The 26136-nt window shown below is 40.0% G+C and overlaps 1 protein-coding gene across 4 annotated transcripts in view; it reads left to right on the forward strand.

The window, feature by feature from the left end:
• Positions 1-26136, forward strand: part of CDC123 (cell division cycle 123) — a 60263-nt gene that overhangs the window by 15384 nt on the left and 18743 nt on the right. For 3 of the 4 annotated variants that reach the window (XM_030323201.2, XM_030323205.1, XM_030323203.1), the window contains 5 exons: positions 2078-2135; positions 2378-2410; positions 7550-7645; positions 10109-10215; positions 23692-23740. In XM_030323201.2, the coding sequence (XP_030179061.1) occupies positions 2078-2135; positions 2378-2410; positions 7550-7645; positions 10109-10215; positions 23692-23740 (343 nt within the window). The remainder of the gene's footprint in view (positions 1-2077; positions 2136-2377; positions 2411-7549; positions 7646-10108; positions 10216-23691; positions 23741-26136) is intronic. The other variant, XM_030323204.1, reaches the window with a different exon arrangement.

The following is a 26136-nucleotide window of genomic DNA, read 5'->3' on the forward strand; positions in this document are numbered from 1 at the left end:
TTTCCTTCATTTTGCCATATTCATGCTATTGAATTTTTAAATTTCAGCTATTTGGGGCACTTGGGTGGCTCAGTCAGTTAAGCATCTGACTTCGGCTCAGGTCATGATCTCGCAGTCTGTGAGTTCGAGCCCCACATTGGCTCTGTGCTGACAGCTCAGAGCCTGGAGCCTGCTTTGGATTCTGGGTCTCTCCCTCTCTCTGCCCCTCCTTGCTTGCTTGCGCGCGTGCTCTCTCTCTCAAAAAAAAAAAAATTAGGAAAAATAAAGACAACTAAATTTCCGTACCAGATTTTCATTTCTACAGGTTCAATCCTGTCCTCTGTTCCCTCTGTTCTTCTCTTGTGGATGCAGTATCTTTATTTTTAAGGATATTAATGATTTAAAAAATATTTTTCCTTTTAAAAAACTTTTTTTCATCATCTTGGAGCCTTTCTTTAGTTTTCTAATGATTCTAGGCCTTTTATTCATATTTGAGAGTGAGGGGGACACACACACATACACGCATACACACACACACTTGGAAACTTTGTAAAAACCAGGTGGGGCTGGCTAACAGTGCCAGCAATGAGCAGAAATTGACGGAAGTTTCCCGGAAAGATCTACAGGTCTTTCCTCTGGGGTGGTTGAGTTTCTACAGAGAAGAATGTTGTAACCTGTGTGTGTTCTGGGAGCAGAGTGGGAGGAAGGGGACTAGGGGCCTCACTGTTAGTGTGACTTTCACAAGGCTGCTTGTCGCATTCTAGCATTTCACCCTCGTATTCCTCCGGGGCAGTATGGACCTGAGTCCTTACCCTCTTTGGTTCATGGAGAGGATTAGTTGTTTTGGTGTGCAGGGTGAGGAAGGCTACGTGTATCTTACTGTCCCTTCTGTGGACTTCACACAAGCAACCTACCTGTTTGTAGCCCAGAACTTCGGTCTCGTCATCAGTGGTAGTTCTAGCTTCTCCCTTTTGCTCGCTGGGTTATCCTCCTCATTGGCTTTCTGTTTTCCAAAGTTCTGTTGCTGTCTCTTTTCTGCAGCTGTCTCTTCTTTGATCCCTTTTTTCCTTGAGAGTTTTCCTATCATTTTAGTGGGGTTTCCAGAGGAGCATAGGGATAGATAAATGCCCCTGGTCAACCAGCAGCCTCCCTTTCCCTTCTTCTGGTAGTTTCTTGGTACAGATCCTGTGCTGGTTCTTGTTTGGATTATTATTTGTTTTCATTGATGTGGTGAGTTCTTCGTAGGCCAGTTACTTGTGGTTTAGTGTTGATGAGAGACCAAAGCAGTGTTATTCCTTCTGAGTGTTTTCGGCCTTTGCTTTCTCCCTAGGCAATGAAGATTGGTTACTAGGTGGTCCATTTCCACCCGTGCTGTGCTTGCCAGCTGCTTCAAAGGAGACACGTCAAGTCTTTGGTTCCGTCTCTCCCCACACGTTTCCGTGGTGCCAGTCAAGGTCCAGGGCAATACCTGACCCCAGCCCACACACTCTTTTCTTACTAGGTAGAAAAAGATTCTTGATTTTGCCTCTCAGGGGGACCCGCTCTTCAGTAGAACAGCTCGTCCGATGATTCCTTTTGCCTTCTTCATCTCACTTGATCTTCCTCGTCTGTGGCAGTACTTTCTCATATGTCGGGATTCAGGGTTGTAGATGACTGCTAGTATCCTTGGAGTTGGAGGTTGAATTTTTCTTTTCCGTGGTTCTAGTGATGTATGAGAAGAGGGCAGGAAGTTTGTATTCTTTTTATTTTGTATTGGTTTTTCTCTCTCAAAAAATGAACTTTTCCTAACATTATCCTCCAATTCTGAGGCTGTCTTTTTATTTTTATTTTATAGAAAGAGAGCGAGCAAGCGTGTGACAGGGGAGAGGGGCAGAGGGGGAGAGAGAATCTCAAGCAGGTTCCACACTTGGCATGGACCCCAACGTGGAGTCATGACCCTGGGATCATGACCTGAGCCAAAATTGCTCAGTTGCTCAACCAACTGAGCAAACCATACCCTCTCCCTTTTCAAATATATATTGAGTATGACTGAACTTATGACTACATACATGGTACTGAAGCCTTTTTCTTGCTTAATTTTTGTTTTATGTTCTTCTAGGGAAGATCCACCAACATGTTCTCAGCCAGACAGTGATGATGAAGCAGAAGAAATACAGGTTGGTTCAGAATAAAACAGCCCATTCTATCATTTCAGTGAGCCCTGAAATGGTTCTCATATTTACATCTTAGCCTATGTTTGGTAAAGTGAGAAATTACATGAAAATCTCACTTTGACATGTACTTTGTTTTCAGGAAAAGATGTCTCTTATTTATGTATCATTTTTAGATGGAGCATTGCTTTGGGGAAGCCCAGTGCACTATCCACATTTAATACTTTGTTTCTGTCCTCTCCGTGCAGTGGTCGGACGACGAGAACACGGCCACGCTAACGGTAAGAGCAGAGCTGTGCCACCCGGGGCTCAACCTCACACTGTCACCTGGGATATTTCGGGATTTCAATGCAGATCTCGATGGATTCCCATTTACTTATTTTTCTCGTTGGCTTTTATTTATTAAGGTGCATAGTTGGTGCTATGACTTGTTTTTCTTAAGCTCTGAAAGAGGTAATCAAGCCTAACATTAAACTTTGACGTTTCCCAGATCTGTGGAACCTAAAGTGAAATCTCTGTTCACTTATTCAAATATATTTAAATGGCATAAAAATTATAGTTTCTTTCAGGTGAGAGTAATGTGTGGCTTTAACCAGTATCTTGTATCAAAATGTGGAAGTGGATTGAGTATTATGGAGTCTTTGAGGATAAGAATGCTGTTGTCTAAGTCAACTTGAAATATATTTTTAATAAAAATATTTTTAAAGGAATGAGTGAAGTAAAACACGTATTTCTAAAAATGTAGTAGGTAAATGAAACTTCTTATACTGTGAGACAAGAGACATTTTTATCAAATTCTCTGCTAATAGACGTAAAGGCACAACAAAGGAAACTAGTTTTAGGGGAGGTTATATTCTGATACAATTCTAAATAAGAAGATACTTTTGTTTATTTCAAGGGAAGAGACCTGCTATATATAGTACAGGCAAAGTAACTGGAGGTGCTTAAACCAGTGTATTTCCTTAGGTATAAAAGCATGCCATTATAGGCAGAAAGGGAAAGTTTCTATGTTTTCCTTTTACTCTGGATGTCATGCAGGTCAGTCCCTCTCTGTTCATGACAGTCCTGTTCAGTTAAACATACATGGTAGTTATCGACCATATTTAGGGCACTGTAGTGAGTTCCGAGCAAAGGTGAATTTGAGTTGCTTCCTTTCCATTAGGGAGTTCATAAGCCAGCAGGGAAAGATGCCTCACTTTGGGGGTAGATGGCAAAGTGCTGTCAGAACAGACAACAGTTAGAATGTGTAAAGGGAGAAATGATATTTGACCTGGACCCTAAAAAGGTTAAGGATTATCAGTTCTAACTCCTGTTATCTAATAGATGGATAGATTGGGAAATTAATAACTTACATGTGTGTATATCTACCAGACTCTGTTCTCCAGGGCCTGGGAACTGTCATGTAGTGACATCATGGCAGCAGTGAGCACACCAAGTGTTTTGATCGTGGTTTCTAGATACCATTCTCCACTGAAAGAAATTGAAGCTCTTTGGAGAAAGTCAAGACCAGGGGTCAGAAAGTGAAGATGAACCTGTGACAGCTTGTGTCAGAAAGTAAGCAGGAGGCAGACCTGACTAGAAGGACCCAGAGGCCAGCTTGAATAGGCCAGCCCCCGGCCAGATAGCGGAGTCTCAAAACAGGGACGTTAGTGAAGTGTCACCATTTATTAAAATGAGAGTCTGTGATCCCATACTGACAAACAAATGGTTGTATTAACTAAACGGAGCAGAGGGGAAAACCCTTTAGAGTAGAAAAGGCACCAAATCACAAATGTAGAAGGAATTACAGACTTGGAAATCACCATTTGGCAATGATCATAGTAATTGATGGGGTAGATGTTAAAGCCACTGGGTGAATATTTGGTGAGAAAGAGGATATTTAAATATTCTCAAAGTATTTCCACCAAAATTACTTATTCATTATAAAGAGGAAAATGGCAACTTTACAGAGGAAAGACGTGGCAGCCAAGTGATCAAAGTTAACCTTGTCAGTGATGGGACAAACCGACATTGTGTGCCTGCTGATACAATGCACTAAGGACACATCACCTGCCAAAAATCCATAACCTAAATCTGATCATGAGGAAGCATCCAGCATACTCAACTCTTTGGAAATTATACAGAATAACTGCTTTGTACTCTTCAAAAAAGTCAAGGTCGTGAAAGATAACAACAGGAAGAAGGATTAAAGGATATTGAAGAAATAAAACAGCTAAATGTAATCAATGGCAACCTGATCCTCGGTCAGAAAAATTTTTTCTTTTGCTATAAAAGACATTATTGGGGGAAATGGGCACATGGTGAATAAGATCTGCAGATGAGATGATGGTATTCTGTCATTGTTGGCTCCCTCGTTTTGATAATTTTGTAGGTTATATAAAAGAATGTTACTGCTTTTTAGGAACCATCTGAAGTATTTAGGGGTAAAAAGGCATTGGGACTTCTACTTAAAGAATGTAAGAAAAAAGTTTGTTTTATGTGTGCATATGTATAAATAAATGCATATGTCTGCATAGATCTATAAGAGAGAGATTTGGGGCAGGGAAGGATAAAACAAACATGGTAAATGCTTGGGTGAAGAGTATCTGGAAATTCTGATTATTCTTCTTTTAAGCCTTCTGAAGGACTGAAATTATTTCAAAATAAAAAGTCACTAAAGTGATTGGGTTTCACTGGCTGGAACTAGATGTTGTTGGGCAGGGGAGCATTCATAGTAGCACACTCTTAGTGGAGGAATGTGAGCCAAGGTCCAAGGGCAGGTAATACATGGTATTGGCGAATGGTAATGGTCCATTAATCTAGATGCAAAGACATGGAACTAAAAATTAAAACACAGTCCAGGTGGGTAAATCTCAAAAGTGAGAGCTGTTTGCTGAAGGTGTACATATCAATGACAGCAGTTATGTTAAATTTTTTAAATGCTATAATTCGTGGTCAGTCACATGTATCATTAATTATAAAATCATGACTCTGGAAGAATATGCCTGAGTCTGTAATGCTGGTTGCCTTTGGGGAGGGGGAAAGGTTAGGATTAGGGAAGAGAGTGAGGAGGTAAGGAACTTCATTTGTATTGTCACTTTGTTCCCTTAAGAGATTTAAACATCTGGGTTAAGTATACCAAATTGTTGAATATATGGGTCCAGGAACATGAATATGTATTTTTTTGTATATTTTAAACATTTCATGATTTTAAAAAAATATAAGAAGAAATATCCTTTCTTAATGGGTATGGTAGGTGTAGTTGGAAAGACAGGAGAGTTTGGATCACAGAAAGTCCACAGATATGATAAAAAAGAGTAGATTTTACCTCACAACAGGAACCTTTACCCAGAAAACTGAGGTGTTTTGCATATTTAAAATCGACTCACTGAGCGAGGAGCTTAAAATGATCTGTTGAAAGATAATTTTCAGAAAAAGGTAGAATCATGGCTCCCATATTGAAATAAAACCTTTGACATATGTTGAAGGTTTTATTTAACTCTTGAGGGAGCTAGGCAGATATTTTAACTGGTTCCAAAGGGAAACCAAAGAAGAGACACCTTTGTAGATTAGAAATACTGAAATGAAAATGTAAATGAGGCATGATTGGTTTTGCCTCCTTCAAGGGTGGGAGGGAAGACTGCTGGATTTCTCTCAGCCAGGATAGAATTTGTGTGTCCAAAAGAAGTACTTTTCATTGTCATCATTTACCTGCAATTCACCAAGTCGTAAAGCCACTCGTCGACCTGGCTACAGTCAGATAATCCAGGGGGTGCGCTGTGGGTGCACAATACGGTCTTCCACGAAGCACGCATTTGTCTCCACAGTATGGAAACTTTTCATAATTTAAATTTGTTTTTGGATCCTGATAGCAGGATTTCCTAAAGTGGAATAATTTGAGGATTTGAGGAACTCTGTCACCTCTTAAAATATAATACATAAATATAAAGCAATCTGAACTGTTACGGGTTAGGAAAATTAAATTGTCTTGTCTTTGAAGATTGAATCCCTTCATGTTATAAAATTTGTATAACTGCCATTCATCGAAAACATTGCTACAGCAGATTTTTGAGAAGCGTTTTTATGGATAGAACCCTGGCGTGTCATATTAGCAACTTCAGGGGATCGTAAGGAAATTACTGGCTTAATAGAGATCCTGATTGCTTCTCAATGGGGAGAGGCCAATGGAAAATAAAGGACTCAAGGCTGTTACTCATTTTGAAAGCCTCTCTGAATGGCTGCAGTTTAATTTCCTGTGTCTAAACTGAAGGTGTCCGAAAAAATGGATGCGGTGGCACATACGAAAGATGCTGCCAGCCGGTCTAGAAGTCACAGACCTCTGTAGCATAAGGAAGGGAGTCCAGCCTGCTCTCCCTTCTTTACTCACTAGCCTGTTGCTTAACGCTGGTTTCTAGTTTGGGGAATAGGCCACCATTTTTTTTAAATGACATTTTTTTGGTGTGTTTTCCAAACTCTTGACACAGTTTGCTCCCTGTCGCAACTGGATTAGATGATGGGGGTCAACAGAAGCCATTTGGTTCTTTTTGCAGCGTGCAGTTGAGCTAATTCTAGACCCATTCTAACTTTTCCCCGCTCTGGAAGAACTGGTCATTACTGGACTTTTTCAGAATTTGCAGTTGCCCAGTAGGGGGCGGCAAATATAAACGGATAACGTGCCCATAGCGAATCTGTTCATATTTTCGTATTCTGTCCCCTGCCGGTTCCACTTCCACATCTGTTACTCCCCTTTTCTCTACTCGTGTCCAACTACTCCCTAGCTAGTGACATAAGGCTCACGGCAGAGCATTCCTTCACACATTTTGGACATTTTGATTACTTGCTTATATAAAATACACATTTTAAAATCAGCCAAAAAGGAAAGAACATTTTAACTTAACCAAGGTCCTATTTTTGAGTGTGTTTATATTAAAACTTGTCTGGAAATAGCGGTGTTTAAATATGGCTAAGCACATCATTTATTTCTCATTCTTATGAAGCCTTTTGAGGATATGTCCAAGAATCTTTTCCTCTAGATGGAAAGGCTTCTGGCCCTTTAAATGGGAGGTGTTAATTTCTGAACGTTGGAATATGTGTACAGGTGACATTTCATCTGTCTCTTTTCACTTCATAACTGTGGGTTCTGTAGATGTGAAGAGAACCATTCAGTCCTTCCTCACATCCCCAGATGCCTCATGATGTCTGTCTTTTTAGCTATGTGGGCTTTGATGGTTTTAGAAAGTGCCATTTGGGCGCTTGTTATTATTTTTCACCCCTTTCTGGTAAATATTTGATCATTGATTTTATTTGGCTCAGTTCAGAAATTCTGATAGTACTTTGTATTCCAACTTTTAACACGCTTAATTGTTTGAGATTTTGATCTTGTTTTCTATATTTATTGTGATGTTATTGACATGCCCAAATGCTTTCTTCTTTCTCTATAGGCACCAGAATTTCCCGAGTTCACCACTAAGGTCCAAGAAGCTATCAATTCCCTGGGGGGCAGTGTATTTCCTAAGCTTAACTGGAGTGCCCCAAGGGTAGGAACACATCAGTAAATCTCTCACTGTTTGAAATATTCTTTGTTTTGCTATTTTTTTCTTTTTATATCCCCCACAGATAAAATTTTATTCCTAATTCTAGGGAAAATACTGTGGAATTTATTTTTATTTTCCTCCTCCTATTTTCCTGATTTAGCACTTCCCTGGGTTTGTAAAATACTATATATTTTGCCAGAAGACAGTTGCAATCTCTTGTGTTGCTGATCATGCTAGAAATCTGAGGAAATCCATTCTCTGCCCCTTTTCAAAACTTCAGCTGTTCACAGTGTAACAGGAAATTTTCTCTTTTGAAAAGTACTGAAAATTAAAACATCACAAGACCAGGGCTCCTGGGTGACTCAGTCGGTTGGGCGTCTGACTTGGGCTCAGGTGGTGATCTCACGGTTCGTGGGTTTGAGCCCCATGTTGGGCTCTGTGCTGACAGCTCAGAGCCTGGAGCCTGCTTGGGATTCTGTGTCTCCCTCTCTCTCTGTCCCTCCCCTTGTCTCTCTCTCCTTCAAAATAAACATTAAAAAAAAATTTAAAATGTCAAAACACCTAAAAAATAGAGCTGTTTGGGAAATCAACAGACGTTTTCTTAAATTGTGTTTTATTATAATAGTGCATTGACAAGATTTATTATTTTTTTTTATATTAAGTTTTGTGGAAAAATTTGTTCTTTTTTCTAATCCAATAGAAAACACCTATGTCAGCAAAGCTCCTTTAAGGAATCAAAGACTTATTTACATTTTCAAAAATCATCCCATGTGCCTATCTTTGCTTATTCTAAAGTGAAAGATAAATTCTACCTCATCTAGCCTGTATTTTTACTTACTAAAATTAGTTACACATGTATAGAATTAAAATTTTTTATACAATTTAAATTTTTAAAAGATCTATATGCTTGCTTCCCAAATAAGCAGATCCTAACATTTCTTTTTCTTCACCATTTCTTCCTCTTCAGAGGCAACTGCTTTCACATATTTCAGTGTGTTCTTTTGTTATTTTCCTCTATTCTTTAGCTGTAGCTATAATACTCATTATTGCTGCCCATTTGGGAATGAGAAGATTATGCTCATTCCTCTCTTTCCCATTGTTTTATATTCCATTCTCCTTCTTCGAGTAATAGCATGTTTTCATTAGGTCAGGACTCCCTGTTTCTCCTGTTAGGGTAACACAGACACTGTATGCACATCTGATACATGCTTCACAAGATGACGTAGTTTTCTTTTTTTTTTTAACGATTATTTATTTTGAGAGAGAGCTCATGTGTATGCATGCATGGAGGGGCAGAGAGAGAGGGGGGAGAGAATCCCAAGCAGGCTCTTCAGTGTCAGCGTAGAGCCTGATGTGGGGCTCGATTTCACAAACCTTGGGACATCACGACCTGAGCCGAAATCAAGAGTCAGATGCTTAGCCCAACTGAGCCACCCAGACACCCCAGGATGACGCAGTTTTCTTACTCAACGTTTTGTTTTTCCTGGAGTTCATGGTTTTCTACGCATAAACCGTTGTTTCAGTGGAGGGAAATCTATGGTCAGTGTACCATTTTCAACTAGAAGCTCATCATCTTTTTCATTGGGGGAAATTATAAAGAAGCTATTATAACGAAGTCATTGAGACTCATTTGTAGTTTGTATATGAACAGTAATTTGAATCATTCCTTACTGCTGAACTGGGCTGAGGCTTTCCACTTAAGATGGGTATATTATTTTGGTTTTGAGTTATTCATTTGTTCATTTATATTTTATTTTCTCTGTGCCTACCATGTGCCACTGCTTTCTTTCACATAGTGTGGATAATTTTTGGATAGTTTTTTGCAAACATTAATTTTCTTAAAATCACATTCCTGTCCTGTGTCTGATCTATGGGAGAAGTATGCTGTGTAAGTGACTTAATTATTCTGTCCTTTTTAGGCATGTTCTGCTAAGCTTTGTGCCTCACATGCCTGCTCTTGTTACCTTTTTTTGGTTCATGTGTGTGAGACATTCACCGTGTAAAGCTGTGATGGTGCAGATTGATAGACATGGGTCTAAACTCCAGTCCTCACAGTTCAGGTGTCCCAGCTGTCATTGCCCAGAAACAGGAAGAGAGAAAGGATCTCCTTTTTCTTAAAGAGTAGCTCGTCAGACTCTTTACACCTTGATCGTTGAGCTGAAGTGTCAGATTTCTAATATTTCTTCACCCCTCTTTTCATCATCGGTGAGAAAAACACAGGGAAGTGCTTGCGCCTGAGCGGGATGGTGAGGACCTGTGTGTTTGTAACCCAGCGTCCCCCATGCAGTGGCCCCGCTCTTCACTGTTTAGAAGTATAATTTGAAATTGGACAGTACAGCTAAAATGTCTTACCTCAACTTTTTCTTTAAACGTAATGTGCATTGTTGATTCTGTGTATAGGCCTGAGCTTCATTCATAACAACTAACTTGGAATGTACCCTAAGTAGCATGTGCTTTGTCATTTAGGATGCGTACTGGATAGCAATGAACAGTTCTCTGAAATGTAAAACCCTCAGCGACATCTTTCTGTTGTTCAAGAGCTCTGATTTCATCACTCGTGACTTCACTCAGCCGTAAGTATGTCTCTTGATCTCCCATGTCAGTAGGTTCAGTACTTGTGAGAAGTTTTCTGAAGGCGAAATGCCATTACTTCTAGTACTGTTAAAAACAGCAGTTCCATAGAACAGACCTATTAAAGCAAACCTTCCTTTTCCTTTGATAGTAAATGCTCCACAATGAATATTCCTAAATATCAAGGGCTTTCTTTATATCTGCTTATTAAGTATTTTGATAATTTTTTTTATTGAAAAACCAATATATGCTCATCATAGAAAAACAAAATTAGGGATTCGAGCTAAACAAAGGAAAGTAAGCACCATGATCTCACCACAGTTGGTTTTATATACTTCCAGAATTCTTTCTTTGCATGCGTCTAATAAAGATATGCCTGTCCCTAACCATATTCTGTTTTTTTTTTTAAAGACAGAAATGGGATCATGTAGTTCACACTGCTTAGTAGACTGCAGTGTATAATTAACATCTTTATGTGTCATTAAATACTTGTGTATATCATGGTTTAAAATTACCTTAATGGTATTCCACTGGATAGCTATGGCATAATTTGTTTGATCAGCCCTCTATTTTTATACAGTCCTGCCATGAATATCCCTGTGCTAAATTTTTGTGCATGTTCCTAATTTTTTTTTTTTTTAGAATAAATTTCTGGAAGTGGAATTGCTGTTTTCCTTTCTTTGCCAGTTAATTCTGTAACTAAAGAACTTGACCCTGTGCTGTCTTTATCATAGGCAGGTAATGCACCTGCACTGTTGACCTGTTGGTGAGCTCTTTATACTCTTGTTCTGTCACCAAATAGCAGGTATTCTAGATTTCCCATCCTACCCATCTTTTTTTTTCTTTTTTCTTTTTTTTTTTTTTAATGTTTATTTATAGTGAGGTGGGGGGGAGAGAGAGAGAGAGAGAGAGAGAGAGAGAGAGAGAGACAGACAGACACAGACTGCTCACAAGCAGGGGAGCGGCAGAGAGAGGAGACAGAGTCTGAAGCAAGCTCCAGGCTCTGAGCTGTCAGCACAGAGCCTGATGTGGGGCACGAACCCATGAGCTGTGAGATCATGACCTGAGCCAAAGTCAGTCGCTTCACTGACTGAGCCGCCCAGGCGCCCCTTCCATCCCTCCCATCTTAAACCAGTCAATTCACTTAAACTAATACTTAAACTGACCTCGCAAGTGAAGTGTCTCACAAAATCCAGCAACTAAGCAGGTGAGCAGGGGTGCAAACACGGTGTGCACTTGCCACTTCTTGCCCATCTGTCCGTGTAGTTCACCCTGCCCATTCACCCCATTTCAGCCTCAGATCTTTTTTTGAGGAGCCTGGCACCAAACAATAAATTCACTGCACGTCAGTTGTGTATCTACCCTTTTATGTCTGAGTTCGGTACCTCAGGCATTGACTTTAGTATTACAGTAATCAAAGAAATGAAATTCAGTAATAATAAATGAGTGTGGTTATGTTGTAATGTTATTACAAAGGGGTTTTACCTGTATTGATATTTTTGGTTCATCTACAGAAGAAAGCTTTGTATTGTTTTGATATTTCATTGTCCACCTTTTATGATCATGTTAGCACAGATATTACTAGGTGTTTGGTGGCCCTTGTTTTAGTAATAATGCAGTGGCATTTCCATTCCAGGAGAGACCCTCTGGTTAGAGGAAGTGATGGCTATCTTCTTTGTCCATTATAAAGCCTTTTTTTTTCTTTTTTTTTTTTTTAAGTAGGTTTCATGCCCAGCGTGGAGCCTAACGCAGGGCTTGCAGTCATGACCCTGAGATCAAGACCTGAGCTGAGATCAAGAGTCAGACGCGGGGTACCTGAGTGTCTCAGTCCATTAAGCATCCGACTTCGGCTCAGGTCATGATCCCATGTTTGTGGGTTCGATCCCCGCATCAGGCTCTGTGCTGACAGCTCAGAGCCTGCAGCCTGCTTAAGATTTTAGGTCTCCCTCTCTTTCTGCCCCTCCCTCTCTCTCTACCCCTTCCTTGCTGTCTGCCCCTCCCCTGCTCGTGCTCTGTCTCTCAAAACATAAAATAAAAACTTAAAAAAAATTAAGTCGGATGCTTAACCAGCTGAGCCACCCAGGCACCCCCATTATAAAGCTTTTTGATATCTAATGCTTTAAGTAAAGAGGCCTTAAAATACATTACATTAAAAAATGCTCTGTACCTGTTAGTTCTTCAGATACAGGCTTTCACGTACCTTTAATACTAGTTGCGTTGAGAGTATGAGGACATCTTTTCCTTTCCAAAAATAGCTGTAAGTCACTTTTAATTGTCTGTGGCTAGTGGTATTTTACATCACCTTTGCAGTTTGGTGAACTGCTGCTTCTTCCCAGCTCACCTCTCTCTCTCCTTGTGCATGAATGTAACCGGGACTCCAGTAGAAGATGGAAATACCCGTCAGTTGTTTTGTATTCTGTACTCTTTGATTTTTGCATGAGGGGGAAGTAAAGTCGGCAAGTGAATTTGAGGCCCCGGATTAAGAGCGTTTACCCGAAGAATACCAACCAGCCTTCTCTTAGTCTAAATAATTGAGAGTCGGCAGGAGCAAACCCCAAGCACGGAGCTTGCAGCCTTTCATCTGGGTGGCTCTGAGTCATCACCCATTTCTGGAAACGTTTGTTGGTAGTAAGCTGCATGCCAGTAAGTCTTGTCACTGCGCAGAAATCTTTATTGACAGGATCTCCACCGAAAAATGAGCTTGTGTCATATTAGACCTTTCAGGACCCCTTAAAGATTAAATTAGGAGTCTAATTTTTTAAAGTAGACAGGATTGTATTAATGGTTTAATCTCTTTCCTTCTGTTGGCTAGAAAATTGGCCTAAATCTGTTTAGTAATTTGTTTGCACAAGTTAGTTACTAGAGCCCAAACCAGAGTATGATCTCAGTCAACGTCATGCTAAATGTTTACAGTATTTTATAGTAAGGTTAGGTTATAGTAAGGTTATAAATGCCTCCCCCTAGCAATGCTTCAAATTAAAATGTAGTAAAATATTGTAAAGAACTTAATTTTATAAGAATTTAATTACTAAATAATAAGGAATATTATAAGTAATAATAAATATAAGCATAGACCATAATAAGGCATTATGGGGTATTATATAATCTGTGATATGTATAAGATTATATAATATTATGAAAGTGACATTATGTTGTTTATACTATTTTGGGGCTTGCCTCAAAAAAAGAAACAAAGACATTACAGTTAACAGAGGGCCAACTCAAAGCACTTGACACATGCAGAGTTTTAAAAAATATATTATTTAACAAGGACTCTGGAGCTTGGGTGTTTCTGGGGTTGGTTGAGCAGGTCCTCGAGGTCTCCAGGGACCCCGGCTCTTTCAGTGTTTACGCACTCTCATCCTTGGCTCGCTGACTTGGTATCTGGGATCATCACCCGATGGTTACATGATTGCTGCCGCGGTTCTGAACATCACATGAAGACCTGACAGTATCTGCACCAGAAATAGAAGGGGTGGTGTGTTTCCTCTCACTCTTCTCCGTGTGTGAGCAAGTAGAGTATTCTGGAAGCTCTCCAGGAAACTTCCTGTCAGACTCATTGGTCGCATAGTGTGACCAGCCTAATCCAGCGATGGTCAGGGAACAGAAATGCCGTGACTGGTTTGGACCGGGGCTGTCACACGTGAGCACGCGTCAGAATCACCTGATGGGTTCGGTGAAACAGAGATTGGGTTGCTGGTCCCCTCCCCGAGTTTCGGTTCAGTAGGCTGGGAGCCGGGTGCAAGAATAATACAATTTCTAAAATATTCCCAGGTTATCCTGATGATGCTTGGGCAGGTCCACACCTTGAGGACCGCTGAGATTAACCGGCACGTGCATCCCTGGCATTCGGGAGGGTAACGAGAACGTGAGTGCTTCCTGATGTGTTAGCAAGGATGGAGGTTGGAAAGAGCTAGCGGGAGACCAGTACTGTCGGCCACAGCTGTAATCCAAGACAGAATATTAAATACTCCTCTTTTTCCCGTTCCTCAACTGGTTATGGTACACAGGAAGCTTTAAAAAGTGGAAGTTGAAGTATGACACATTGAACGCAGTGTGTCTGCACTGTACTCACTGAGCAAGTTATTGGCCCAGATGTAAACATTTTATGTGGTTAGACTTGTCGAATATCATGGCTGCTTTCAGTAATTATTTTCTTGATTAAGTGGCACTTCAGTAGGCCAAGGCAAGAAAATAATATTCGCTATTCAATTGGCATTTAGAAGAAAGGGCTGAGCAAATAAAAAAATTAATCCATTAAGTGTTTCTCTGAGGGACTTGTCACTTATGAGATAGGTTTGACTAGAGGTCAGGAAATTTCACTTGGCTTAGTAATTTAACTGCTATGCTCGACATAATTTGTATGCATTTTTTTTAATGTTTATTTTTGAGAGAGAGAGCACAAGTAGGGGAGGGACAGAGAGAGAGGGAGACAGAGTCTGAAGCAGGCTCCAGGCTCTGAGCTGTCAGCACAGAGCCTGACGCGGGGCTCGAACCCACGAACTGTGAGATCATGACCTGAGTCGAAGTCGGACGCTCAGCCAACTGGGCCACCCAGGCTCCCCAGTTTGTATGCATTCTTAAGATTATTACAAAACTGGTTATTAAACATAAAATTCAGCAGATAGTCTCAGGAGTAAAATTTTGTGTGTGTTAGACCTTTATGATTAAAAAAAAATTTTTTTTTTTTAATGTTTATGTTTTGAAGGAGAGAGACACAGAGCTTGAGCAGGGAAGGGGCAGAGAGAGAGAGGGAGACACAGAATCCGAAGCAGGCTCCACGCTCTAAGCTGTCAGCACAGAGCCCGATGCTGGGCTCGAACTCAACAAGCTGTGAAGTCGTGACCTGAGCCGAAGTCGGACGCTCAGCCGACTAAGCCACACAGGCGCCCCTGTGCCTTGTGACTTTTAAGACCCATTTAATTAGTTGACACTTTTCTGCTATAGATTATATTAGATAGCATATTTTATCTTTTTGAAGAAAAATTCTATGAAAAAAATTTTTTTTAATTTTTTTTTTTTTTTACGTTTAGTTATTCTTGAGACAGAGAGAGACAGAGCATGAACGGGGGAGGGTCAGAGAGAGGGAGACACAGAATCTGAAACAGGCTCCAGGCTCTGAGCTGTCAGCACAGAGCCCGACGTGGGGCTCGAACTCACGGACCACGAGATCATGACCTGAGCCGAAGTCGGCCGCTTAACCGACTGAACCACCCAGGCACCCCTCTATGAAAATTTGAATGAACACACCCAATGACCCTTTGTTCAGTATCGTTTTATTTTTATCATTCCTTTTCTACCACGGGTGAAATCTGAAATGGAGTCTGTGCCCCAGTGCTCCTAACTTGGTTCCTCACAAGCAGTAAAGTCTACAACACCACAACTTTGATACTGCATGTCCCCTGGCTTTACAGTTTTCTTTTCTCTGCCCATGATTTATACTTTTTTTTATACTTAATAATTGTTTCCTCTGAGGTATAATGTCAGCTTTCAAGTTTTTTAAAACGCTTACCAACGAGAATTGTGCCCTAGTAAAACATCTAGGATGGCATGCCACTTTAAAGCATCAATGATTGTGGTTACTGCCACTTGAGAAAACTTTAGTGATGATGTTTTCTCATTACTTAATAAAAATGCTGAAATTGCGATCTCAGTCAGTGGACTTAGGCTATACTAAGTTACCCATGGTAAATTCATACAGGTGATACTCTCAAAGTTTACCAACACCATGATTCTCCTTCCCCCCCACCTGCCATGTGATGGGCACAAATTAGAGACCATCCCATGTGAGTAGGTGATCTTGTAAATCTGTACCTCCGATGCCAGAGTCTCGCCCCTTACCCCCAGCAAATAGGATTCATCTTCAACTTAAATGTTTTCCACTGGTGTATTCTGTTTTCATCTCCCTTTAGCTCTTTCTTGTACAGTGTATTTCTTAATCGTAGCACAGCTCAACAGAGTGCAGGTACATTGTAGCTTTTCTCTTCCTCTCTCCTTTCCTTGTAATGAGGCGTGGGACACATTCTGCATCATCTTCTGTAAACTAGATAGAATACATCCATATTTTCCTGATTTTGCTCCCGCTCTTCCACTTACCTGCATCCTTATCATTAAACGTATCATATTCTCTTTTGATGTGTGAAATATTTGGAATAGCATAATAAAAACTTGCTGAGCACAGTTAGGAAGTTAACAGAAAAAAAGTATGTCAATCTTGAGACATGTTTAGGGCATGATGTTTAGGGCATGATGAATAGGCCTGTTACACTAAGACCTCTTGGCGGATAGAAAATGCGACCTTGTTTAAGTCGAGGGAATGATGTGGGCAGTAGCTTGAGTAGAAGTGAAAGACAAAAAAGATGGCCCTCTGCCTGCCACTCACCAGTGCTGGCCAAGCACAGTCCCTGCAGTTGGGGGCTAGGACCTACCTTTTATTTCCTTTCTTTTTTAAAAAAATTTTTTAATGTTTTTATTTATTTTTGAGACAGAGACCGAGCATGAGCAGGGGAGGGGCAGAGAGAGAGGGAGACACAGAATCCGAAGCAGGCTCCAGGCTCTGAGCTGTCAGCGCAGAGCCTGTCTCAGGGCTGGAACTCATGGACTGTGAGATCATGACCTGAGCTGAAGTCGGACGCTGGACACTTAACTGACTGAGCCACCCAGGCGCCCCTTCTTTCTTTTTTACAAATTCGGCTCTAGAACATTTCTTTGAAAACTTCTTGTTAACTAATTTCAAAATATATTAAAAATACACTGGCATAATTTCATAGTAGCTTTCATCAGAATAGGCCTTTATGTTTTGTTGCTTTTTCCCAAAGTAAAATCTTTATTTTTGTATATTGAGAATTCTTTTTATTTTGTAATTCCCATTGTAGGTAATGCGATGTTCATCCTTAATAACATTTGTGTTTATTTCAGAGTTTTAATGGCGAGCTAGAGGAACTGTAATTGTAATTCAGTACAGGGGCCTCCTTTCTATCCAGACTGTAAAGCAGGGAGTTCAGTACTACTTTCTCTTGTTACCTTGTTGAAAATTTCAATCAAAAAAATTATCCAAGTTAAAATAAAATACTAACCCAGGTGTCGTGGACTCTGGGTCTAGAGTTCTCTCTGATCCAGCAAGAAAGCGGGGGCAGGATTAAAAATGTGAGAGGAAAAAAAAAAAAATGTGAGAGAGGCTAATGTCCCAGAGGAGACAAGAGCCCCGAGTAAGGGTCCTTGCTCCATTTTTATTAGGATCAGAAGGCTTACAAACATAGTGATGGATGTGCACAAAGACAAGGAAATCCTGAACTTCAACTCCTGGCTGGGCCTGAGGGAAAGGGGGTTTGGGTCAATACAAAACAAAATCCTGGCGCTGGGCAGAAGGTTGTTTACAGCGGACTTGAGGCCCCACCTCTGTTTACTTAAACTGGCCTAGGGGACCAGAAAGACGGAGATTGCTACCTCAGGGTCAGCAAGGCACCTTTCTTTTGCTAACTAGCTCCACCCTGGGAAACTTCGCCCCGCGGGGGTCCATAGCCCTATTTACCTGTTTACCTAATTTGGTCCTTCCTTCCTGTGAAAGCAGCTTTCTGCTATTGTACTAAATTGGGGGGGGGGGTGTTACCACCCTGAATACCTAATCTTGTTTACCTCATCATGGATGTCTTCATCCTGAGATTCCCTATTCCTATACCTTTGTCCTATACTGGGGGCCTTTGTCCCGCTTTACCTGTACTGGGGGCCTTTGCTTTTACCTAATCTAGTTTACCCAAATTTGGGTATGTACACCCTATGGCTTTCTAATTCTTTATGCCTTGTTAACCCATCACTTCAGGCTCAGGGAATTCTTAAGCTTATTCCCCACACCCAGGAAAAAAATTTTTAAAAACCAACATGGTCATAAGTGTATATGAAAATGGCTATTAAGTGCTAATCTAATATAGCTAGGCTGGTCAGATTGGCAGATCTTCAAATGCGATTCAAATGTTCTTATTTGTAGTTATAAAAGAACTTTAAGAAACTGATCATTAATTTCTGGTTCTGCCTAAGTAACAGGCTAAGATAACTTGAAAAATGTTTTGTTACAAGTATCTAAAAATGCTAGATAAGATATGAGCTACGACACAAAAATGTAAGGCACAGCTGAATTCACAAGAAACAAACGGCAATCCCAGATGCAAGAAATAGAAAGAGGATGGAAAATCAGACGCTTAGGTAGATAAGCCTTTTAGGGACGGTTACCAGAACTGATAAGGGACATAACTTTTAATCCCTTACTGGGACTGGAGGCTGAGCATTAAGCCAAAATGAAGTAAAGTTCTGGAAAAGAGACCCTATTGCACCTCCAATAAAGGATGAACTAGAAAACAATTCATCCACTGGCACAGAGACCAGGAGGCAGAACTGAAACTCCTTGCTCTTTGGGTTTTGCATTTTAAAGTGTTGAGACCTCAGGCCTCTACCTCACAACGAACTTGGAGTACAAATTTAAACCACCTGTCTGGTTGGAGCTCTCCCAAACTAAGAGATTAAGGTAAAAGTCAGTCCCTGAATCATTTTACCCTTGAGGCACCTAGAAGATGCAAACACAAAGTGCTCTGGAAAGACTTCGGCAACCCAGGCCTCAGGGGGACCCTCAGAGAAATGAGCTGCACCAGATGGGTGCTTTCGGCAAAAATACGGAAATACTTGAGGAAACAGCACACCAGGCCCCCAAACTAGACAAGGCAAGACAGGCAAGAGGAAGTAGAGTTGTATGAATTTAAAAGCAGAAGTCTCAAAGATAATGTAAATGACGTGTTTTAATTACTTACACTCATAAAAAGAATCGATACTCGTAGAACAAGTTTTAGGTTTGTTAATTTACATAGAAGGATTGTAAAAATTCCAGTGTTGTTAGTACTGTAATTATCTTACTCATTTTACTCTTTTAAACCTGCCTTCTCCAGAATGTAAATGGAATCTAAATATTCACACACAGCGTTCTTTGCAGTATTTCAGCTGAGCTCCTATAAATGTTATTATTGACTGGCTCTGCTTTCTGCTCTTGTAGGGTCTGTACCCAACCATTTGGTTAATCATCTTAATATGAAAAAGCCTTCTACAGTAATCCCACATACCACAGACGTTCTCATTTCTACCTTTTGAAACTAGTCAGGTTTTTAAAATAACATTAAATGCTAAACCAATCAACACTTAAATAATGTTACAAGATGGGAGAATGCAAATATGTTTTAAAATGTATACCTGTTTTGGGACCTCTGGATGGCTCAGTGGGTTGAGTGTCTGACTCTTGATTTGGGCTCGGGTCATGATTCCAGGGTCATGGGATCTAGCCCCGCGTCATGCTCTGCACTGAGATTGGAACTTGGTTGAGATTCTCTCTCTCTCTCTCTCTCTCTCTCTCTCTCTCTCTCTCTTGCTCTCGCTCTCTCTCTCTCTCTCTCGCTCTCTCCCTCTCTCCCTCCTTCCCCCTCCCTCTACCATTCTCCCGCTCACTCATTCTCTCTCTAAAATAAAAATTAAAAAAATAAAATGTGTATCTGTTTTGAAGTAGCAATATGAGGATTAACCAAGTGAAATCAGTATTTGTAGGAATATTGAAGCATTAAAAATATTCAACAATGAGTATATGGATTTTGGAATTGTGCCTTTTGGGTTTCCTGTAGTGTTTTAAAAATAGGTAGATATAGAACCTTAATCTACCTTGTTCTTTATAGAATATTAATAAGAACTATCCTCTGTTACCAGACATATAAAAAGTATGCCACCCACACGATTAAAGTCACATTTCAAAAATACAGATGGTCCTAGTTCTGTGACTACACTAACCATTAAGATAATACCCTGTTATTTTGTCCTTTGTCATCTCTCTCCTTTCATCTCCCTGTATGTTGTAGATACATTTACATTAAGAAAAGACAGGCAGTCAGTTCAATTTTAACATGATAATGAACTATTGGTTAGTTGGAAGCCAAAATATTAACTTTTTTTCTATTGAAATAGAATGGACATAATGTTATATTTCAGGTGTACCACATGACGATTCCATATTTGTATATGTTCCAAAATGTAGATTATTAACTTGTAAACTTGAATTGGTTTCTTATAAAAGCAATACATGTATACTTTGTACTTTTATGTATGTTTTAATTCTTAAAATTAGAAGGTAAAATTAAAGTTTTAAGGATAAATGGAAAATGTTTTAAGGATAAAAGGAATTTTTATGATAGAATTCATAAAATAATTAGCAATTTGTTACTAATTAAAATGTTTAGACTGTTAAACTAGGAAGAAAAAGTGAGGGATCTTTTGAAATGAAGAAAAGTTTATTATGGACTATTGTGGACTATTGAAAAAGATGGTATTTAGATGCATCTGGTATTTGTGGTATTTTGTTGTGGTTTTGTTTGTTTGTTTCTTTTTGCTGAAATCTGTGAGCTTCAGCAGCAGCTGGACGAGGGTTTCATACCCTCCCTACCACGAGCTTGATCTCTCACCTTTCAGAGTCTTGGTGTCCTCATGTGATAAATGTGGATATTAATAGCACTTTCTCACAGAACTTTTGAAAGGATTAAATGAGATAGCAAATGTAAAATCCTTCCTTTGGTGCCCATTCAAGAATACAGGGAAAACCCACTGCTTTTTAACAAAGCACATTGAGTGTACTTCTTTGTAATTCAGATTTTATCAACCGATGCCCAGTTGTTAGTGGGGATAAAAGTTTTTTTCTGAGGACCTCAGCCAGCCAAATAAATTAGAATTGTTTCTGTTTGGAGTATAGGTCACAAATGATTACAGAGAATTCCAACCTAATCAAATGTTCAGGGAAATTTAAAAGCTTTTGTTTAAAAAAAAATTTTTTTTAATGTTCATTTTTGAGAGAGAGAGAGAGCACACGCGTGCGCTTGAGTGTGAGTGGGGGAGGGGCAGAGAGAGAGAGAGAGAGAGAGAGAGAGAGAGAGAGAGAGTGAGGCAGACACAGAATCCCAAGCAGGCTCCAGGCTCCAAGCTGTCGGCACAGAGCCCAATGCGGGGCTCGAACTCACGAACTGCGAGATCATGACCTGAGCTGAAGTCGGTCACTTAACCTACTGAGCCGCCCAGGTGCCCCCTAAAATCTTTGGAAACTCAATTTTACTTTAAATTGCTTAAAAGAGATTTTTTTTTCTTTTAAAGAGATCTGTAAAAGTATTTTCTGTTTTGTTTGCGTGGTGTTTTGTTTTGTGTTTGTTGTTGTTGTTTTTTTTAATAACAGTGTCTCTCCACCACAAGTTTTGCTCACTCTTTGTTAGTATTCTCCAAGGTTCTGTCATGTGCCTGAGGTGATCCCTTCCATTTACTTCTCAGCTTTATCTCTTACACCCGTGGGATCACCTCCAGATAATTGTCTCCAATTCCTCCTTCTCTTTGAGTTTCTTAATTTCCAGTTGCTTCCTAGACGTCTCTGTGCGGTTCTTTCTCCCGGATGTCTCCAGCTCTCCACATGCAAACATAGTTCCCTTCCATCGTTCTCTCACCCGTCAGCTGCTTTCCTTCCGGTCTCAGTGAATGGCATTCCCATCACCTGCCAGCCAGTCGTTGATGACCTCAGTCATCCCGACCTCTTTCTCCCTCACCCCTCACTTCCACCAGGGCACCAGGCCATCTTGGCTTTGCCTCCTGAATATCTTTACAACGTGCTTTCCTCCTTCCCTGCTAGACCCTCATCGCTCCCCAGGGCTATCGGACGGAGCCTTCTAACTGGTTCTCTGCCTCCCTACTTGCCACTCCCCCCCACAGGCTATCCAGTACCGCTGCCACAGTGAAAGCCCTCCTGCGTTTAGAAACTTGGAGCGCCCCGTTGTCTGTGTAATGAAGCACAGCCTCCCTAGGGAGACAAGAGCCTTCACAGTCTGAATGCTCCTCCCTATCCCAAATTTCTCTCCAGCCTCATCTTTTTTTTTTTTTTTTAATTGAAGTTTAGTTGACACAACGTTACATTAGTTTCGGGTGTGAACCAGTGATTTACCAAGTCTGTGTTTTATGGTTTGCTGACCATACGTGTAGCTACCGTCTGTCCCCATACAGCGCTGTTACAGTCCCACTGACTAGATTCCCTTGGTTGTGCCTTTTATCCCTGGGACTTACTCTCTAACTGGAAACCTGGATCTCCCAGTCCCCTTCACTTTTTGCCCGCCCCCCTACTGCCCTCCCCTCTGGCAACCATCAGCTTGTTCTCTGTATTTATGAGTCTGTTTCTTATATGAGTCTGTTTTTGCTTTTTGTTTGTTTAACTCAAGCCTCGTATCTGCTTTATCCATTCATCTATCTGTGAACACTTAGGCTGCTTCCTTATCTTGGCTGTTGTAAGTAATGCTGCAATAAACATAGGGGTGCGTGAATCTCTTTTTGAATTAGTGTTGTGTTTTTCTTTGAGTAAATACCCAGTAGTGGGATTACTAGATCATACGGTAGTTCTACTTTTAATTTTGTGAATACCTTCCATACGGTTTTCCATAGTGGCTGTGCCAGCTTGCATGGCCACCAGCGGTGCGCGAGGTCTAAGCCCATTTTTGGCAGTTCTCCCCTTGCATTCTGCACTCCCATCAGGGCCCATCTGCAGTAGTTCTCCACCTTCTGCATGGCCGTTCTCATTTCTCGTCCTGCTTTAGCACATGCTTCCCTCTGCCCTAAATGTGGACCTTGCCTTCCTGCTGACTGAAGCTTTCCTGACCTCCCTCCTCCCTATACAATGGAGAGCTAATCCATTTTTCCTTTATGCTGCCAGAGTATTTTTATTCTTACTTCCAGTGTTTTAAGTTCTTTGTCTACTTGTTAGGCGTTCCCCATTAGACTAACCTCCTAAAGAACAGGGGACTTAAGTGATTTTAGCATTCCTGGTGTCTGGCCGGTCCTTGGCATAGGGAGGTATTTAATAAAGGCATTTAATACCTGAAAAATTGTTCATGAAATGGAGGATTTTTAGAGTGGAAAGCAGTTTACTTAAGGAATGAGTAGTTCTATCAAATATTTTTTTAAATGGCGTGCAGTGGAAGGGTTAGATTATAACTTTGTGTGGCTTTAGATGGTAGAGTTGATGTCAACAGAGAAGTAGACTTCTGGTTTAGCCATAAAAAAGAAGGCAATGAGTATTGTAAAACCTCGGCGCTGTCCTGCCTTCATTTGGAATCTATCTTCGGATAATCTGAGTTGTAGTCCTGGCTTGGTCACTAAATTTGGTCTTTTCTGGGTCTAAGTTTCTTTGTTTTTTTTGACCAAAAAATGGAAGTAACGCTTACACGGTTGTTTTGAGGACTAGTGAAATAACATCTCAGAGTGCCTCGGCTAACGTCTGATGTTCGATAGTGCTTAATAAAGGTTTATTGGATTTGAATTAGCCTCCTGTTTCTGGATGCTTCTAGTAAAACCTACTCTCACATTGAATGTAAGTAATGTGTGTACATAAACTGGCACCATAAAAAAGATTCAATTGCCTTTTTTTTCTCTTAAAGATTTATTCATTGTACTGATGATTCTCCAGATCCTTGTATAGAATATGAGGTAAGGATTTATTTTTTTAATTTTGATGAAATTGATAATCCTAGATGAAGATGTTTTGAAAATTGCTATTTATTCTTAAGCAGAATGAATAAATTTTTTTGGATCAATCTCTCTGGCAATCTAGAAGCACTGAATTTTTAAATTTATGAAAAATACATACAAATATATACACACATGCATACAAAGTGTATATATATACATATATATATATATACACTATAGATATATATATATATATATATATATATATATATATATACACTATAGAATGTACCTATTTTGTAACAACACAAATAGCTTTGTACCCACCATGTAGCTTCACCTGGGTAAGCTTTTTAACCTGGTATATGAAGAAAAATAGTGATCATCATTTTACTGTTTAGGCCCAGTGGCCCTTTTTATTTTTGTGTTGTTGATTCATTTTGCAAATTACGTGCAGAAGTAAGAATGAAAGGATAGTGAAAATGTTATTAGAAGTAGCAGTGAGAATTCAGACATAGCAAAACCAAATTTATATTCTGTATTTTCCTAGTTTGAGGGTATTTTACACCCCCCACCCATGCCCATCCCAACATCAGCTGTCACTAGTGAATCTGGAACATACTTTTCTTTGAAATCCTGACTCCAGGTTTCAGCTACATGCCTGATAGGCTCTTGCTTATTATCATCACTCCTGGTTCTTCCTGCACTTGGCTTGTCAAAATGTAATACTTTTGAAAACGTTGATAGCTTGTAATTTGTTGAAGAGAGTAGCCAGCCTGCTCCATAATTGCAAACCATTTGCATTTTGGGATTTATGACACCAATTAGAATCGGTTCACTGGTCTTTTAAAAAAATTCTTCCTTGTCTGTTTGCTTCCGCTCACTTTTGTACACATGTGCTTTCAAAACTTGTCCATTGACTCACTGTATCACTTGATGCAGTTAAAGCATATATTGATGTATCTTCTGTGGTCATGCCATGGTGTGGAATAATTTACTATTTACCTAGGCCACTGAACTGGATCTCTTAGAACTTGTAATGGAGCTTTTTAGGTACCATTAGTGAGGGTTTTTTTGGCTTAATAGCACAGTATGAGCATTTTCCCAAATCATTAAACATTTTTATAACATTATTTCTGTGCACATATTACATTCTTGTCTCTTGTTTCATTGAACAAACATCTATTAAACACCTGCTGTATCTTATTACTTGGTGCTTGAAAACACAGTGACAAAGATCGTTTCTCTAGTCTGCCCTGAGGCATGATCTTTGTTGAGATGTCATCTTCTGTCCCCAAGATTCATTTCCCCAGCTATTTGTGCTTTTATTGGTTTTTTTGGGAATATCCTATCATCATGTTAAGGCACAGCATGTAAAAGTCAGTTTTAAAAGCTCAGGAAAGTAATACTAGAATAATTAAAATGAAAAAAGTTGTAAGCAGAATCCTGGATAGTCGTGTATTCCTTTTGTGTATATTTAAAAAGATACGTATGTGTACTCCATGCTCCTGTATTCATAGATTACTTCTGTAAAGATATGTGAGAAATTGACAGCACTGATTACCTCTGAGGAGGAAGACAGAGGGACTGTATGGTCTTGCACGGTGGTGGGAGGTGGGAGGAGAATTCTTTTACCCTCATGGTTTTTTGTGTTTTTTTTTTAACATTTATTTATTGTTGAGAGACAGAGACAGACAGAGCATGAGCAGGGGAGGGACAGAGAGAGGCAGACACAGAATCTGAAGCAGGCTCCAGGCTCTGAGCAGTCAGCACAGAGTCTGACGCGGGGCTCGAACCCACGAACTGCGAGATTATGACCTGAGCCGAAGTCGGATGCTCAACGGTCTGAGCCACCCAGGCGCCCCCGCCATGTAATTTTTTAACTGACTATAGTATATGTGCTACCTGTCCAAAACATTTTAGTAAACATTATGCAAATTCTACCCAAAATTAATGTTTATAGCAATTGCTTATTTCTTTGTTGCTTAAGTAAATATTACTATAGCTCTAAAAAACTATATTTGGCAGTATCAGTTTTTGCTTTTTTTTTTTTTTTTTCGGTATTTTGAGAGAGAGTAGGTGGGGAGAAGAGAGAATCCCAAGCAGGCTCTGTGCTGACAGCACAGAGCCCCATGTGGGGCTGGAACTCGCAGACCGTGAGATCATGACCTGAGCTGAAATCTGGTGCTTAACTGACTGAGTCACTCCGTTGCCCCAGTATCAGCTTTTAATAGATGAGAGCAGTGTAATTTTTTAGTTTGGGGTTCTTCATTTAATAATTCATTTCTATTTTTTTTTTTAATTTTTTTTTTTTTTAATTTTTTTTTTTTTTCAACGTTTATTTATTTTTTTTGGAACAGAGAGAGACAGAGCATGAACGGGGGAGGGGCAGAGAGAGAGGGAGACACAGAATC

This window comes from Lynx canadensis, chromosome B4, assembly GCF_007474595.2.
Source record: "Lynx canadensis isolate LIC74 chromosome B4, mLynCan4.pri.v2, whole genome shotgun sequence".
NCBI lineage: Eukaryota > Metazoa > Chordata > Mammalia > Carnivora > Felidae > Lynx > Lynx canadensis.